This window comes from Drosophila pseudoobscura, chromosome 4 (assembly GCF_009870125.1).
Source record: "Drosophila pseudoobscura strain MV-25-SWS-2005 chromosome 4, UCI_Dpse_MV25, whole genome shotgun sequence".
NCBI lineage: Eukaryota > Metazoa > Arthropoda > Insecta > Diptera > Drosophilidae > Drosophila > Drosophila pseudoobscura.
The window spans coordinates 17,987,836-18,005,583 of NC_046681.1; the positions used below are offsets into that span (position 1 = coordinate 17,987,836).

Below are 17,748 nucleotides of genomic sequence, written 5' to 3' on the forward strand. Positions count from 1 at the left end.
CCGTTTCTCCGTTTTTCCGTTTTTCTGTTGCAACTTGCAAGGCTCAAAGTGTTCAAAGGAATCATAAGTCAGGCCCGTGAGTGCTCATACGTGAGTTGCCTCGGCAATCAGATGAACTCCTGCCGTCTTCATAATTGTGACCGAAGGGTGTTTGGGGCTTTTATTTGTTGAGTGCTTTTCAAGGTTGTCGCTGCATTCGGAGATCCGGCGAGCTCTCCCAACAGCGCTTTCCACTTATCTCGGACAAAAAATGCAGCACCGAAACTGCAGTGTAGCATAAAATGGCAAAATACAAATAAATAAGTAAATAAAAAAAATATAGATTGCCAGGAGACCAACATCCACGCCCCGAGGCGAGGTTACGCATGCGTGCCGCAACAGTTCCCGCCCACTGGCACTGCCTACCACCAGACACATACCCATCACGCTGAGTGCGGTGGCATGCTTGTCTGCTGGCTGCTGGCTGCTGGCTGCCACTTCTAACCCTCCGACTTGAATTATGAAATGTGAAAATTGTGTTAAATAAGTAAACAGAGGATGCGTTTGTGCAACATTCACACACGGGGCCGCCCCCCAATCCCCTCCTGTGCCATCGACCACAGACACGCTCAAGTCACGTATCCACGAACTGACTTTCACGTTTCATGGCAGCCCAACCGCCCAGCAGAGTAGAAAAAAAGCCATTTAGGCAACTCCCTCACCACCCATGCCCCCGCCCTCCCCACGCGAAACCCCACTCACACCCTATCCGCCACCCAACCCCAAAGTACGCTCAACGAGCAGCTGTCCCTTCAGTCAGAGCCATGCAGCAGTTGCAATATTTGATCTAAAATATGTATGGGCGGCGGAAATTGTTTTTGTGTTAAATGGCGGAAGCAACGGGATTGTAATTAAAATTTGCTTTAAACTTAATGGAAAGTATTTAATATACAATTGGAATTTCCCCACGCCCCCCTCCAGCACCCACTGGAGCAGCAGGCCTGACTTTGACAGCGGACGAATGGAATTGCTCCTCCGGAATGTGGCCAAGGTTCTGATGAAATAGTATCTGCTCCTGCCCGCCCCCAGTCGGAGTGGATGTAGTAGTAGTAGCACTGTACGACCACGAACCCAGTTGTATGGCAAATTAAATAGTTGCCAGTATCTGTTGGAGTATCTGTTCTGGATAACTTGTACATTTCATTACCTTTGATCTGGGAAGGAGTGCGAGCATATTCCCGTCGCCCAATGAGTGGCTGGAGCCCGGCAAACATTCAATGGCCACCTAAAATATGCAACGAATTTTCTGGACGACTCCAGCTGCATGCGAAATATTCTTTCCGCCTGCACGCCCCAACCCTGACTCCATCCGACCCCAATAAACCCGTTTTGCATGCGTACGAGTATGTGCATGCCTCAAATAGTTGCCACACATTAAATTTCCGGACCACCATCCGTTCTTTAAATGCAGAAGGATGTGCAATAAACGCCAACTAAAAGGCACGCCAAAAAATTACAAAAATTAAAAAACGAAGCAAAGAAACGCAGGAGAGCAGGAAAGAGACGCGGAGGAAACGAAGAGGAAATTCCATGGCAAAGGAAAATGCCGAAAATGAAATGACGCTAAAAGTATCGCAATAAAAATGCATTAAAATGCCTTTACCAGGGGAGTATATAATTTTGTTGCTCCCTCGTGTACGTCGTCCTGGTCGTAGCCGGAGTCGTAGTCGGAGTCGGAGTCGTAGTCAGAGCCGTATGCGTTGTCCCCAACTGTATTTCAATACAATCTATGGCGAACAATTAGGCGCCGATTCGAATTTATTCCGTATTCGGGGGGCTGCAGACGTCTGGGAATAATATTTTTATGGCCAATGGCGCGTATAAATCCCGGACAGCTGGCATGTAATTCAAAATGGCCAGAGGAACGTGCAATACATACTAAGTTCTGCCAGCTACGGGGTAACGACTGCTCTATAATTTATAGTTTCGCTTGATTTGAGTACATAAATTTCCTGCCAAACGCCTTAACTGTGCAACGCCTTTGGATGCGCTGATCAATAGCCGAAGATGCAGAATATTTCGTGAGTCGTCTGGGCCAATGCGCTTTTAATGTGTTTATTGACTTTGCAAGCGACGGGGAAATGGCCAGGCCAATGCCAGGCTGAAACGGAGAGAGTCCGAGAGATGAGGCCAATCAATCAAGTGCCATCTAGTTAATTAATCCTGATAGTGCCGAAGGTAAGAAGTGTGTGCTTGTGTGTGGCTCTGTCTTGAATCTCATTGTTAATATGTATCGCAGAGAAAAATGAAAATAAATTCCATGGATTCCGTATATTCCAAGGCAGAATGTGTCAATAAATGCATGCAGAGTCCGAGTACATGTGTGCTTTGCACTCCCAGCCACACCAGTAACTGAATATTAAACATGAAATTTCACTTAGACTGGCATGCAACTAATCTGCGTAGGAAGTGGGCGGGTGTGCAAGTACATTTATATTTAATTCGAGTACAATATACTGCAGTGTAGCTGCTGCTGTTGCTGTAGCATTCGAGGCATTCGAAGGACGCAGCCAGTCCAAGAGTTTGTGCCTTAATGAAGAGTTGTTCAAGTCGGACAATAGCTCAAAAAATGCAATACTCGATTGCATATGTGTACACACTAGTAAATTAAAAATGCAATTGAAATTTAATTAAATTCCCTAATCCGGTGAGCGTAAGCAACACGTACGTACACACATACACACATGCATATTTATGCACAATCGCAGCCATGCGGCAAGAGGAAAGTTCAATTACAGCCAACCCAAACAAAGCCAAGTTAATTTGAAGCCCGACTGGGTTGAATAACTTGCTTGCAGTTTAATTAGGGAATAGTAATGGGAATATTTCGAGGACCAACACAGATAGAAGCTTCGATAACGAATGAATGAGTAGATTGGGTTACTTTTGTTGTGACATGGTAGGCGAAAATCAGGTATATGAACGATTAAGAGATACGGATCGTTGGGCTCTTCAGTCACGTTCTGTTGGTGCAATTTTTGTATCGGTCTGGGTTTTCTGTCAAATCTAGAAGAGGAAACGTAGAAAAACGTAAACTAAATAATTCAATTCAAAATTTTCGATCACCGACACATACAACCCTTCAGATAGTTCGACTCAAATGGGTAGCACTGACAAATCTGCCTTGTTCAACACTGGATAATACTTTGAAGAGTCATCGCAGCTTTCATTTTATGATTCGCTTCTATAAATTTTACACGCTTTTTCTGAAAACTATGGACAACGACACCAAAAAAACTATCAAAGAGTGGTGCGTTTGCGAGAAGTTGCCGAGAGCAGTGCTGCACATTCCGATGGACTGCAACCGCCGCTGCGATTTGTGCGGACAGGAGCGGCGTCCTAAAACCGATCCCAGCTCCAGCGACGAAGAGGAGTACGCCGCCAACCTACGGCAGAAGATGCTTCTAGAGCGACGACGTGCCGAGGAGGCGCTCCAAAGTGGTGTCCGCCTCAAGGTGCCTAAGCGAGCCAAAAAGCCATGTTCAGTGCAGAACTGCAAGAAGAATTGCCTCAAGTGCGGGGGAATGGCCAAGCCAGGAGCCGGGAAGAAGCCTTTAGCCGGGTACTTTCCAACTCCCAAAGAAGACTTACCGAAGTGGCGTCTTGGGCTACAAACTTGGGCTACAGATCGCGAAACTTCAGTTGCGAAACCAACTGCAGCGCCACCATCATCGTCTTCGTCTCTGAAGTCTTTGCAACTCGCATTCGAGTCCATGTGGGAGCCTTTGCCCAGGGACCTCACAACCCGGGTGGACGGAAAACGTTTGGTCATTCCCCTGAAGACACCCATCACGGATCCATCTGGCGGGGCAATCTCCAAGCGAAACATGAGCTTCGCGTCACGTTTGCGCGCTGGCACCAGCCGCCCGCTGCCACCCCTGTCAAAAGTGGTGGCCTCTATTACGGCTGAACAAGAGGCAGAAAAGGGCCGTGAAAAAGGTGGCGGATTAGGTGACGATTCGATTGAGGCCGAGAACCAAATGGAAAGCCAGTTTTGCCCCTTTGACTTCTACGAGGGGCCGTCGGAGGATGCACTTGTCGTAGACAGTGCCCGCATCATGCTGCAGAGCCCCATGGCGCTGAACACGAACATCGATCGACATCTGTTCCCCTTATTTCGCGTCTCTTCTGACTTGCAAGAGGGCGCTTCCGCCGCGGACTCGAAGCAAATGTATATGAAACCATCCTCGCTCTTACGTGATGACTCTAAAGATATCAACAACGGGCAGCCCATCGCCCCGAAAGCATTCAAGTTATTAGACTTTGAAGAGAAAGAAGTAAAAGCAGAAAAGAAGAGCGATCCTTTGGTGGAGAAGACATTTACAAAGTCTTTTGTGGATCAAGTCGAAAAAATGATGAAAACCCTGAGCCTGTCCAGTCCTGAACCTAATGAAGATTGCGCTGCAGAGAACGAAGAACTGAAGTCCGAGTCCGAGTCCGAGTCCGAGTCGGAGTCGGAGTCCAATGGATCAGCTAACCCACCTGACAAGGATGTATCTAATGAACGTGTAATTTCCTCAAATAAATCTCAGACCGATGCAAAGTATTCAAAAGTCTTATCAAAAAAATTGAACAGCACCCATGGCTTGCATGAACCCGCCAATAGGGTGAGCAGGACAGCCGGTATGAAGCGGGAGGGCGCAAAGTCAATGGCTAGTGGGATGTCTCCGGTATGGAAATCAAAGTTAGGAGCAGAGTCCGCATCATCGGTGTGCGACAAATGCGGACATCACCGAAACGATGGCGATGCTGCTATGCCAAATAAGAATTCCAGAGCAAAGATTGTCAAGCAGACACCTAAAAAAGAACCCAAGGAATTTGTAGGCCCCTATCGTAGTACTAGCAAGATCGCAATGCCAGCCAAGAAAATCTGTCAAGTCTCTAAAGAGCTGTTCGGCAAACAGCCATCTAACTCATTGAGAGTTCCAGATAAGACTGGTAAACTCTATAGAACTTTTCACTGTTGTCCCAGAACTAATTTAGCTAAGCAAAAATTTAAGCGGGAAGGCCTTAAGCCGACCTGCACCAAAGAGATGATAGAATATAAGCCCGATTCTCCTCTTGTTAGTAATCATTCGAGCACACCAATGAAATCCGAAGAAGACTTTGAAGACTCTTCTCAGACAGTACCAGACCCGGTTTATAAAGCCGCATCAGACCAGAGGCTTCTAAGATATATCTCATCAGAAGGCAGCAATCTTGAAGAGGAATTCCACAAAACACCCCATGCATACCTACCTATAGACGGAAGGACTATACAACCGCATATGTTGTCGCATAGCTGCATGAAGACAGAAGTCTCCATCCATTGGCGACGAATCCACACCTTGGAAACAGTTTCACATGTCTGTGGAGAGATTCTCAAGCCTAAGATGGCTTCACACAGATGCACTGTAATGGAAAGTCTCAAGAAGACCACCTTGTCGGATCAACCTGCTCCCAGTACGGCGATCTATGAGTTCCGCATGCCTGACATAGATTCTAATGCGTTCGAAAAGTCCGGAATGGCTAGCCCTCCTCGTAACATAAACGAAACCCACAGGCGAAATGAAGATGGGAACAAGAGTGGGTGTGAGACACCTGTAGCTCACTCGCCAACACCAAGGCACATGGATCTCTTCTTAAGGAAAATGATGCGGAAGCCCAGTCCGCCCATTTGTCCCGTTCCTTCAATAAAATACATTAGACGAAAGATAAGAAAACAAGAGGGTCTGAGACAGTATGATGATTCGGAATTATCATTTATGCGAAATACAGAGAGCCTGGTGCAAAACAAGGAATCTGCAGGAGTGGTGCATCATGATGAGAAACGAATGACTCCTTTTCGGTATGAAAATATCCCATCGAAGGCCGACCATCTTGAGGAGAAGCTAGGGAGACGAATCCGGAGGGAGCATTCGCTGGAACGCAGATTTAATATGCTCGTAAAGCCCAAGTCCAATCCTCCAGAGACGAAGTCGGAGCAAGAAAACCGGAGAGAATATTTGCTGAAGGTGAAACTTGAAGAGATGATGACAAAGCCAATTCAGCTGCTGACTCCGCATGAAGAAACATAAAAGCTGGGATCCACGTCGATTACTCCATAGCTCTTAAAAATTAGTTGCCAGAAAAGTAGAATCTTCCAAATAAGTTTGTTGATTGAGGGACCACACAAAGTACTAGAAAGGTTTCTTCAAAGACGTTAATGTCTCGCTTAGGAGTTTTTTTTGTTGTCCCAGTTTAGTTTGGTTGTTCCATCGTTTCTGTTTTCACAAAACACTAGCCTTAAATACGACTCGATGCTTCGCTTTTTTGCAGTACAGATCTGAAGAATGCAATCAACAGAATATCCCATTCGGGTGCGTTATCGCAATCCCGTGGCGGCTTTCATTAGCGGACTCGCGAGCTTGGCCTATTGGATGGTTTACTGGTTGGCCTATTTCATAATTTATGTGAGTATGAGGCGGAGACTGGGTCCGGTCAGAACATTGACACTCTGAAATCGATGTTTCAGCTTTCCGGATGTGCTATTATCTTGGGCCTGGTCTGGCCACGACACGCGTGGCGAGTGTTAAACTCCGTGCTGAAGCAGGAACGACACATGGAAAGACAGTTCAAAGACGAATTATGAGTTGTATGTATATTTTTTAATAAAACGTTCGAGCAAGAACTACAAAACGCTCAAATACTCGTGTCTCTCACATCAGATCAGATCAGAATTGCCTAGCTTTATTTATATAATAGTTAATTGCGTGTTACACTACTAATTTCATTTATGTAGATGTTAGTTCTGCTTTAATTACATTTAAAGTAAATATTTATGCACATCAATATGTACTTGTGTGTACTCGTTAATATTATTATCAATTGCAATTGTTGCTTGCACTCAACTAAATAAGGCCGCCTTGCCCGGTGCTCCTTTGTATACATTTACATAATTGTAAGTCAAAACAAAAATAATAATTGGCTAAAACAGTTTCGAAACTTGTGTACTGGCTGCCAGCTAATAACAGAAACTCGGCCACACAATACGCAATATGTACTCAACTGCAGCCAAAAACAAAAACAACATTCTTGTGTTGAAACTTAAAGTGACGATCAGAGAGAGACCCGGCTGATGCTGTATAATAAAATTGAGACTATCAAATGGAAACTCACGATCAAAGACCGGGGACTCGTGCCGTGGAGGTCAGATGCGATGTTTCACTTTACTTGGAATATACTCGCAGACATGCACGCAAAGAGGGGCGTGCATGAGTATGGGTGTGTTGATGTGTGTATGTACTTGATGTGTGATTCTTGTTCTGTCTTATCAATTAGCTAGATGTGATTTGGAGCATTAACTATAAATCTACATATTAAGATTTAATTCCATTCTTAGTTGCCAGCAACGTTTTGCACCTCACTCGAACTAATTATTTCGTAATCTTTGCTGGAGCTCTCCGAATCCGACTCCGAGTTGCGTGGTGTTCTGAAAGGGAAAACAGATGCGATCAGTAAGTAGTTCAGCAGACAAAGTGTACGCTACTGAGAAAGGCCACATTTTGAAAACTCTTATTGACAAGGATAAGTGTAAAAAGTGTAAAAATGATGCAAAAATAATACAATTGGAGAACTTACTCAGCTTAGCGAAAGGGTAATCTTGAGCATGGACCTCCCCACACCTAAATGACCACAAACCATGAACTCTGTTAGAGCTCCACCAAGGGAGCAAGGGGTACGACGATTCGATTTCAGCAGCGGCATGAAACCAACTCTTCTTTACTTTACAAGTAAATGTGAGGGAATGAAGTTAATGAATTAATCGAATTTAATAAATAATAAATATGCAAATCCTGAGAACCATCTACCATTACCATTGCCATTACCAGTCAGGCTTCACTTATCTGAAATCACATGTATTTACAAATGGCATGCTCTAGAAAAAAAGACTACATGGATAATGTAATGAACGCGATCTAAGCATATCAAACAAAAAAGATTAATGCAATTAATTGAAATTATACAGTAATATTTATTAAGGAACAAAAGTATACAGTTATGAGCTAACTTTAATGCATGTAGTTTGCGCAATTTGTTTTTTTTTATGAAGGAAACAAACACAAAAAAAAACCCGAAAACGTCATCACAATCATAAATAATAAATTCGAGCAACACATCAAGATTCCTTGTCAATAAAAAGCGGACCCCAGCTTACCCAGCTTTGGACTCCTCGGGCTGAGCCTGCGGCTCCTCGTCGTCTTCGTACTCGTCGGCCCCAACTTTGCGACGTTTGCGAACCTCCAGGTCAGCATCGTGCTCTTTAATAAGCTCAATTTTCTCCGGCTCTAAGGTGGAGACCTCCGCTTCATCGGCGTCCCCATCCGCATCCACAGCTGTATCCTCGGCGTCACTGTCCTTTTCCTTTTTCTTTGCCTTTGATTTAGATTTCTTGTCGGTCTTAGAGGATGAGTTGTCAGCATCGCTTCCATAATTGCTCTGTTTACAGTATATTAAATTTGAGTTTTGATTAAGATTCTTTTTTGCAAGGCACGTACCTCATAAAGGGGCCAGAAGGAGGCGAAGAAACCCACATCCTCGGTCAAGTTGGGGAAGATCCAGAAATGCAATTTACCACCAGTCAAAGCCCAGACTATGGTGAACACGATTAAGCGCACCACAGTCAGAGCCAGAATGAAAACAAGGAAGCCTGCCGCGGCTATGGAGAGATAGTAGACGCCCTTGCGCAGCAGTGGCGGCCAGAGGGGGAAAAGACAGATGCCCACGGCGCCCAGGAGGAGGATGAAGCCGAATATCCAATAGTGTAGTGGTATGGGATCGTAGATCCAAACATACGCCTCAGAACCGTCAACAAAGATTTGCTCCGGATGCATATCCAGGCGTATCTTACGCTTCTTCTTCTCTTTCTTATCTTTCTCAGCGGTCACTGAGGGACCATCGCCATTGCCGCTGTCAGCTTCCAGATCGGTGTCCTTCTTATCGTCCTTTGGTTTTTCCTTTTCCTTGATCTCTCCCTTTTTCTCAGCAGATTTGCCCCGTATCTCGTCCAGCGTAACGGGCACCTTTTTGGCGCGGTGGAAAAACTTATGCTCCAGCATAACGTCCATGAATTCCACGGCCTGCTCACGGGTTGTGAAGAGTGGATTGTTACCTTCGGTAAATTTAGATTTCATCAGAGCATCCAGGGCCTTGCTCGAGGTGAAGTACTCGACAACGTGGCTTAAGAACTTGGTTTTCTTTGTCTTGACATTCTTCTTCAGCCACTTGGCCACGTTCTTCTCGTCCTTCGATGGCTTCTCCACCTTCTGTTGTCCGGGCTCGGCATATTCCTAAAACGAAATTGATGTCAATGTATGTACACATGTTATTCACCAGCTCACTTTCCCATGCTACGATCGACGTAGCACAGGCAAATATAGGCCACGACACAAATTTAGTTCCCGTCACACTCAAGCACACTCATCTGCTCCAAGTGGTTCTGGCCTACAAATGAATGTTAACAGACCCCAACCCCCGCCTTAATACCATGCCATCGTCGAAGATCTCCTGCTCCTCCTCCTCCTCCTCCGCATCTCCAACAATTCGCTCATCCTCGCTCATTTCCACGGACACTATTATTATTTAACTCGCAAATAAAGTAAACTTATCAAGCACTATAACCCGTCTCCCAGCCAGAAGATGTTTTTCTTAGCTGTGACGTGTTGCAATCGCTGCGAGGGTCTAGAAAGTATTGAATCTTAGCAACGCTTAGTGTCTGGTCAAACGAGTCTCGATCACAACATCAACACAAACGCACACAAATATGCATACTACATGTACCCATTGAAACTTTCCCCAACAACAACAACAGCTGATAAGTGGGAGCACCTGACAAGTGTGGGTAATTCAGATAGAGAGAGAGAGAGAGAGCGAGATCAGCTTACAAGTATAGCTTACAAATTTACGGTTAGCAGCAGCGTTGCCACCAGGTGGATAACAAGCGCACAGCTGTTTATTTGCACATTAGGAAAAAAAGAGGAACGGAATGTCACCAAATATATTAAACTCCAATATTCTGTTCAGCAGGGGGTGCAGTGGTGCGGGGAAAGTTAATTATAGCCGGTTGCATGCGGGGGCCACACACTGACACGAGGAAAGGACGCACACATATGTGTGGCTGTGAGTGCATAGAACTTAACCCCTGCATATGAAGAACTACAGATTAGATGTGACATATGATCGCACATCCCACTGACCACGTAATTGTTTTAAATTAATGTTTACCCGTTTGCAAAATCAAAACAACAACCAAAAACAGCACGCCAATTGAACTGTGGCTACCACACACACACACACACATTGGCCAAGACGCAGATTGGTCTTGGCCAGCACTTACATCTTTGCGACGACGCGTACGTTTCTTCTCCGACATAGTGGTTCAGGTAATCCCAATTACTGCTTTCAAATCAATTGTTTATAAGAAATTATTAAAATTTTGACACTATCTCTGCCACACATGCACGACAGCCAGTGTGACCGCGGGTTTATCGTTAAAATATACCGTCCGACCCTCAGAAATATACCAAAATACACCGTCTCATTAAAAAATACACCGTAAATATAATGACGAATTCAAGTTCTATATTCCTCGTTTGTGATATTCCTTCGAATTTTACTAGCTAGATAAAACATTTTTCCATGCCCACGTAGTTTTATACGATTTATAAATCAATTTTTTACTTAACTGGCTTATTCTAAATACTTGCTTTTAGTTAGTTCTGCACATAATTTTAGGCCATTGATTTAGGCCGTTGCTTCTTTTGGATTTTGACTAAAACAAGGCTTAAACAAAATACATCAACAAAAAACAGTCTCAATCTTGCTGGTATTTGAAGACGTTATGCGTGTATATCCGTTGTATACCCTATTTCGTTAATTTAATATGAAGATCCTGTTTTCCGAATTGTTTTTAAAACGTTATTAATAAAGAAATGATCTCAAATTAATATGTTTTAGGCATATTCTCAATTCTATAATTCTATAAAATCAATTTCCAGGGTATGCAAAATGTTGCAATCCGCGCCATGTTGCGGGACAGTGCTGCTCGTTCTCTGGGCACATGAGTCTAGCCCATACAAATTAAATGTTGCCAGCCGCATACGACATTGTTGCGATGAAGGAGGGAAAAAAGAGAGCAAATATCCCACCAAACGGCTACCAAAATTCAAAAAAATTTTAAAAATTGGCTAACCAAAAAAAAAAAACGAAAAATGAAAATAGATAACCCAAACGTATCAAATTTTGTGGTTTTTATTTAAGAATTAAGAACAATTTAATTCTTTATTTAAATTGTAAAAACACCAACCCATTGAGTGGAAAAAATATACTCAAATCGGAGTTGCGTTGTTGCCTGGGGTTTGATTGCGTTTTGTTTTGGAAAATCACTCAAAATAGGTAAAAGAGAACGCTCTGTGTAAGTTTTGTTCAATTTTAAGGAACTGTTTTGGTATTTACATACCTAATTTGAATTTTCCCTCTTTTGGTTTTGTTTACTACTTTAGAATGTTTTACAATGCTACCTTATTTGAAGTTCCACTGAACTGCGTACAACTGTTACGGTATGCCATCCACTTGTGTTTCCAGTTAATCCGAGATAATTCATACAGTGGATGCATTATTGGCGCCAATTTAAGATCCAACCCAGGATCCAAAATGTTGGAGACATTACTTGCCAGTCATTAAAACATCTGCATTTTCTTACATCGATTACTATTAAAATTATGTTTTATTAATCTTTGTTTTACAACAAAATACAGACTAAATAATAAGTAAAATATATTTATTTATTATATATTCTTATTATTATTAATATTGACCCTGGCCAGTGGTGGCGCTCAAAGTTTACGCTATTTTGTTTGAATTTTCCGTTTATGGGGAGCTACTGTTTATTATGTTATGTTTCAGTTTTATTCATTATTATAAAGGAGACAACTATCTACTAAACTGTCGTTGGCCCACGCCCATGCGCGGTATTTATTACTCTTTCGCTTACTATTTATTCTATGACAAAATTTAAAATGTGTTGCTTGTGCCGGGTGCGTGTACATTTAAACCAAAGGGTTATGTTTTACAAAAAATATATTGTTAAAATGATTGGATAAATGCATAAATAAGTAGTTAAAAATGGTTGGCTGCAGAGGGGACTATCCTTCAGCCCGGTTCGGTTCGGTTCGGTATACTACAGTCAAAAATTTGTGTGATTTCAAGTATTTTTGTACAATTTATTCGCATGTGGTGTTTCTATACATTTACAATTATGTATGCATTACTTTATTCTTATGTGGGAAGCAACATGCACATACATAACATCGAAAAACAAGCGCCCTAAAATACAGATTGCTTCTTTCCTTGGGGTTTCGTTTCATTCATTGCTGGGGCAACGCGCGCATAGCCAGCACGCGGTCCAAAAAACCAAGTCAAAAAATACAACGAAAACATTAAAAAAGTATATAATGCACAACTTATGAATGTGGTCCGCCTGTAAAAATTTAAGTGGCCAAGGGTATGTCTGTTCTGTTCTCTTGATCTGCCACTTGTTGATTCCTGCTTAGCCTGTTCCCCAGCCGGACCCTTCATCATGCAATGGCATTGACCTAGTTCTGGCTCTGCCCAGGTGTGGAGTGCATGCACGCCACTACTTTGATTGGGTCGGATTTTTTCTTTAAACTTTGATCTGCATAGCAGTAACCCTATTTTTGTATGTGGGAGGATATTAATGGTTAGGATAACGTTGCAAATGACAATAGCAATAGAAAAAGCGGTTAATTGCTCTATCATTTCATTTGAAAAAGCTACAGCAATTATCCGCATACAAATATGCATTGATATTGCATATCGAACGTCTTTGTCAGTATAGTATGTGAGTCTGTGGGTGAGCGTGTTTTGCGTCAATGTCTACGTGCTGTAAGTTCTGTTCGGTGTTCGGTTTAAACTAAATGATAAAGTATAGTTTAAATTGTAGCTGTGTTAACTAAATGTTAAAATCTGGATCTTACGAATACGGCGCTCGAATCGTGTTCGCTGTAGCCCAAGCGCTTGGTGTGCTTGAACACCTCGTTCGTAATGCTCGTGACAGGCATCGACTGATCCAGATTCTCTGCCATATTCAGCACTAGACGCAAATCCCGTTGCATGTGACTTAAAGGCTGCTGAGGATTGAAGTCGCCCTTTGCCATTTCTGGAAGAGTGTAACAAACATAACATGCGACATTAACATAAAAGTACGTGAAAATAGTGGTATTTACATACCCTTGCCCTTAGCCAGCAGCAGTGGGGATTTCATTGAAGTCAAGTCGAAAATGTCTATGATATCGTTTAACGAAATGGAAAAACGATCAGCTGCAAATAAATGTAATGGAAACGAAACAGGTTATCCAATGGCCCAGTCGATGGCATCAGTTCTAGACGTACCCAATGCTAACGCCTCTGCAAGTCCTACCAGGCTCACAGCCTGAATGGTCTGCAAAATCAGGTTCACTTTACAGGCATTACCGACATCTGCTGGGGAACAATGGACAAACTTAATATAGCGCTCAATTCACACTCGAATGTAGAGTACCGATAAGACGGTGGGATTCTTTACTTACTCCCCAAAAAGAAGGTGTTCTTCGCTATGGTCTTGAAGCAGGAGTGACACTCTTCAAATACCGTACGATCGCCGCCTGCCAGTATGATGAGCATACCATCGGCTGCCTCCTGACGCGAGCCATGGATTTGTGCCTCCAGGTATCGCCCATTGCACTGCTTGATTCCCTCTCCAATGTCCAGGGAGGTGTCTGGATCTACGGTGGACATTTCCACGTACGCCTTATTGCGCAGATCTTTTAGCTGCAGTACGCCGCAGTTCCCAAAAACGAGCTGAAAGCGTGTACAAAGAGCATTTCATTTAGCTCAATAGAAATTAGCCATACAATTTCTAACTCACATCCTTGGCGCCTTTGGGGTCCGATACACAGCAGAAGATAATGTCGGCCGCCTCAACCACATCCATGGGAGTGTCTTTAACTTCGGCACCGGCTTCGACAAATGGCTGACACTGATCAAAATAATTGATAAGAACATTCAAGAGCATTAGCAGCACGTGTGAACACTCACCTTGTCGATAGTGCGGTTCCAGACCACAACCTTGTGCCCTGTGTATATCAAATCCTTAACTATAGTCGAGCCCATCATGCCCAGTCCAAGGAAGCCAAAGGTCAACTCAGACGGCACAATGTCGCGATCGGCCAATGTATTGGAGCGCGAATTCATGTCGATGGCCTGAGTCTCGGGCCGCGTCACCACTGGACGATCCAGCAAGGCGATCGCGTTGGGCGCACGCTTCGCAGCTAATGATGCCAACAGATCATCTACCTCAACGCGACGGCGGGCAGTAGGAGAGGACGAACTTGCCCCATCAAAATTGCCAGGTGTAGCGCCTCCCGATACGACGCGCTTGCCTCGTTTAGCGTTCGGTAATCCACTAGTATTTGCCCCAGTGGGCGTTTGATGAGCAGAGATGCGCCGTTTCTGTGCGGATTTTGTGGTGGAAGCCTTTGCCGCCTTGGTCGCGGATACAGCAGAAACAGGCTTGGCTTTGGGTGTCCGTTTTGCCGGGGATTTTGCTGTCGCTGGCGTCGCAGCAGTTACGGTAGGTGAGGCTGAAGAATCTGCATTGTTTTCCCCTTCCACCGCTTCGGACACGTCTGGACTGCCGACTACGTGGACGACTACACCGTTGTTAGCATCGGCATCAGCGTCCACAGCGTTCTCATCACTATCGACGGCATCCCGAATCTTATCAAAATCAGCCTCGGTGGCATGATTGGGCACACCACAGCTCTCGTTTATCTGGTCGTCCACCTCGGCCGGATCGTCAATGTATTTGTCGATGTCTGCCATGGCATGCCGAAAGGCAGCAGGCTTGCTTACTTTTGCCAGCTCCTCCTTCCAGGGTCCCTCGAAAGGTTTGATATTGTTCTCCTCGATCCATGCACTGAGGATTGAAGTATGAGAGTATTCCCTCATTAGCTTAACTCAGATACTCGTGATTAACTCGAGTGTTTCTTGACGCTACTTACAAATTTCTCGATCCAAAGAAGAAAACACACTTGGTATTCGCACGGCGCTGCTGGGTGAGCAGATCCAGAGGGGGCTCTACAATCTAATGAAAAGATGGTCATTATTACCCCGAATCATGGACTTACTGTGCGTCTGCAGAAGCTCTAAGAAATTCTGAGATGCATTCATCTTTTCACGAGCGTCACTTGCAAAAGATATAAATATTTAGCCCACACGCGCGTCGTCTGCTCCCTTCGTATACACATGTAGATACATTTTCTCGCTGTGAGTGCTTGGGGCTGTACATAATGAAAGCTAGTCTCCGATTTGATAGCAACCAGTGCTGTGTTCCATACGAAACAAATATCAAGCCACTAACAAAGCGGGTGCAAGTGCGTTATGACGTTGACAGCGGCAGCGGGAGCAACAGCAGCGGCAGAGAGGCGGCCGTGCTGCATAAAAAAGTACAGTCGAAAACAAACACAGCGGCAGTGGCAGAGGCAGAAGCAGCGACGGCGACGCGGCGTAAACATTCCGCTTACCATGCCTGGCCACGGTGTGAAGCCCTTCATTTTGGCCCTGTAAAAATATTAATATATTAGAAATACACATTTATTAATGATACAAGCACGCAAATATCTATTAGGTTTATTTTCACTCAGCTACAGCTACAAAAAGAGCGCGCGCGCGAAAAAAGCGCCAACGCAGCGACGTCGACGTCGCTCTGGCGGCAGAGACCATCGCAGTAGCATAAACCACACAATTACATATATAAATTGTTTTTACGCCTGCCGCGACTTCAGGGGTAATCAGAATCAAAATTTTCCGACTTGCGTGGCTTGTCAAACATGCGCTAATTGCCTTTTTTACGCACACTTCACTTTTTTTGGAGCGCTAACCGAGCGACCATTGAGGTTATGTATTTGGTGTTGCTTTTTGTTCACACGAATATGTTGGTTTTTTTTATATCATAGACACATTGTTTATTGTTAAAATCATCACAAATTTCTCTTCTGGACAGGAAGGATGGCACTTAGCTTACCATATCAAATCCTTGGGTTTGTAAATAAATTTTTCTGTCGTGTCGCCGCCCGATAGCGACATTTTTTTGTTCTTCGACATTATAGTGTCTAGGCGTATATTGAACTTGGTTATCTTGCTGCTTTTAAATGACGGCGCACAAACTAATTATTTTCTATGCAAATTATTTCTTTGCACAAGTATATTTCTTAATTTATAAATATAACTTCAATTTTCTCAATTTTTCTTCCGTCTTCCTATTTTTTTTTCTTTGTATGATGCGCTGCCAGGGTTGCCAGCGGACTTATCGATAAGTCATAGATTAAGCCACTTAACCCCCTCTTTTTAAACAGTTGAACAAAAAAACTTGAGCTAAACAGCGAAAAAAAAATGCTGCTGGGAATCTTCTTGTAGCTCCATGGCACCATTATATCTTTCCCCTGATCTGTGCTAAAATTCTTCTAGATTCATAATTTTCGTGGAGAGTATTAGTACCCACTAGTCGACAATGGGTTAATCGTTGTGTCAATGATCAGAAATCATAGTCCGCGATTTTAATATTCGGTTGAATATTATTATTTAGCTAGGACCCTTATCCCCGAATACATAAAGTCAATCAACTTATGAGTCAATTTTCTACAATATTGGCAATTTTAAATCCTTCTTTTATTTGATTGTGTCTAAACTAAGGTTTAAGCACAAAGGTCAAAGCATAAAACGTACGCAATTTAACGCCATTGTTGCTGTTCAACAGGTAACCGCTAAGAGTATGGGCATATTTATACCCTTTTTCATTTAATTAACATTCAAATTCTGTTTTCCGAGCTTATTTGAAACATTCCTTTTGAGATATTCTCAGATTGGCATGTTTTAGACCTATTTATACACATGATTATTCTCTTGTATATATATCTTGATCCCGATATCTATTTTTGGTCTCTGTGAGAATACTATAATCTGCAAAATGTTTTTGAAATAGATTTAGAACAGAGACTGACTAGTTTCTGCATATATTGCAGCTTGAGATAACAAACATTTCCTCAATTCTATAATATGCTTTTCCCCAGGGTATTCAGAATGTTGCTCATCGCGCGCCATGTTGCGGTACAGTGCTGCTGTTATTTCGATAAGTGTTGCTTGCAACAAACTGCCTATACAAATGGGATGTTGTTGTCAGTGTGCTGTAATGAAAAATCCCGCCACGAAAAAAAGAGCAAATCCCATACTGAAATATACCGTAAATATTATTAAATATATTATATTATTAATATTATTCATATTCCTCGTTTTTGATAAAACAGAATATTGAATATTACTAGCTAAATGGTACCCCTGAACACATAATTTCATCCAATTTATGAATCAATTTATGAGCTAAGAACTCCCTTTTATTAGATTGTGTCTCAAAACGGTTAAAGCATGAAATTTCCTTCAATTTATGGATAATTTCTCTACAAGATGAGCTAATTTTAAGAACCCACTTTTGTTGGATTGTGTCTCAAAAACGGTTTGAGCAAGAAAGGCATAAAAAGTAATTGCGCTGCAGCAGCGGCCATTTTTGTATAGTGCTGTAAAGCAAGGCTGCACTTTGGTTCGCTGTGAATGCTGTTTCATTTTGTGTTGAGTTAACAC

The 17,748-nt window shown here is 43.1% G+C and overlaps 3 protein-coding genes and 1 long non-coding RNA gene across 7 annotated transcripts; 2 read left to right on the forward strand and 2 right to left on the reverse strand.

Annotated features, from left to right (window-relative positions):
- The first annotated feature begins 3,070 nt into the window (after window positions 1–3,070).
- On the forward strand, window positions 3,071–6,704 carry LOC4817086 (uncharacterized). Its single transcript, XM_001356280.4, has 2 exons — window positions 3,071–6,470; window positions 6,533–6,704. The coding sequence occupies exon 1, from the start codon at window positions 3,213–3,215 to the stop codon at window positions 6,093–6,095; it is 2,883 nt and encodes a 960-aa protein (XP_001356316.4). The 5' UTR covers window positions 3,071–3,212; the 3' UTR covers window positions 6,096–6,470; window positions 6,533–6,704.
- A 22-nt stretch (window positions 6,705–6,726) lies between these two features.
- On the reverse strand, window positions 6,727–10,585 carry Trp1 (translocation protein 1). 2 transcript variants are annotated; one of them, XM_015180227.2, is made up of 4 exons: window positions 10,394–10,585; window positions 8,556–9,347; window positions 8,216–8,496; window positions 6,727–7,489 (listed from the first exon to the last, which is right to left on the reverse strand). In XM_015180227.2, the coding sequence occupies exons 1-4, from the start codon at window positions 10,427–10,429 to the stop codon at window positions 7,396–7,398; spliced, it is 1,203 nt and encodes a 400-aa protein (XP_015035713.2). In that variant the 5' UTR covers window positions 10,430–10,585; the 3' UTR covers window positions 6,727–7,395. The 2 variants fall into 2 exon arrangements, with proteins under 2 accessions (XP_015035713.2, XP_001356317.3); XM_001356281.4 differs by lacking the exon at window positions 10,394–10,585 and adding an exon at window positions 9,544–9,757.
- LOC117183902 (uncharacterized) lies at window positions 9,892–12,468 on the forward strand. Of its 2 annotated transcripts, none has more exons than XR_004468992.1 (3): window positions 9,892–10,176; window positions 11,055–11,470; window positions 11,559–12,468. It is a non-coding gene; the product is annotated as an uncharacterized lncRNA (long non-coding RNA). The 2 variants fall into 2 exon arrangements; XR_004468993.1 differs by having other exon boundaries at window positions 11,055–11,451.
- Window positions 12,258–16,437, reverse strand: Ndf (Nucleosome-destabilizing factor). Of its 2 annotated transcripts, none has more exons than XM_001356282.4 (9): window positions 16,139–16,437; window positions 15,639–15,675; window positions 15,117–15,199; window positions 14,152–15,031; window positions 13,982–14,092; window positions 13,644–13,914; window positions 13,468–13,554; window positions 13,306–13,395; window positions 12,258–13,234 (listed from the first exon to the last, which is right to left on the reverse strand). In XM_001356282.4, the coding sequence occupies exons 1-9, from the start codon at window positions 16,216–16,218 to the stop codon at window positions 13,035–13,037; spliced, it is 1,839 nt and encodes a 612-aa protein (XP_001356318.2). In that variant the 5' UTR covers window positions 16,219–16,437; the 3' UTR covers window positions 12,258–13,034. The 2 variants fall into 2 exon arrangements, with proteins under 2 accessions (XP_001356318.2, XP_015035714.1); XM_015180228.2 differs by having other exon boundaries at window positions 13,468–13,557.
- Between the last annotated feature and the right edge of the window lie 1,311 nt (window positions 16,438–17,748).

Excerpts from the sequence above, each read along its gene's own strand:
- LOC4817086 (XM_001356280.4), top strand. The coding sequence starts at position 3,213 with ATGATTCGCTTCTATAAATTTTACACGCTTTTTCTGAAAACTATGGAC.
- Trp1 (XM_001356281.4), bottom strand. The coding sequence starts at position 9,618 with ATGAGCGAGGATGAGCGAATTGTTGGAGATGCGGAGGAGGAGGAGGAG. Across the intron at positions 9,348-9,543 it reads AGATCTTCGACGATGGCATG|GAATATGCCGAGCCCGGACA; the intron begins GTATTAAGGCGG and ends ATTTCGTTTTAG. Across the intron at positions 7,490-8,215 it reads CCCGAGGAGTCCAAAGCTGG|AACACCACGCAACTCGGAGT; the intron begins GTAAGCTGGGGT and ends TTTCCCTTTCAG.
- Ndf (XM_015180228.2), bottom strand. The coding sequence starts at position 16,218 with ATGTCGAAGAACAAAAAAATGTCGCTATCGGGCGGCGACACGACAGAA. Across the intron at positions 15,032-15,116 it reads TTCTTTGGATCGAGAAATTT|TGCATGGATCGAGGAGAACA; the intron begins GTAAGTAGCGTC and ends TTCAATCCTCAG. Across the intron at positions 13,235-13,305 it reads GCTGCTGGCTAAGGGCAAGG|AAATGGCAAAGGGCGACTTC; the intron begins GTATGTAAATAC and ends ACACTCTTCCAG.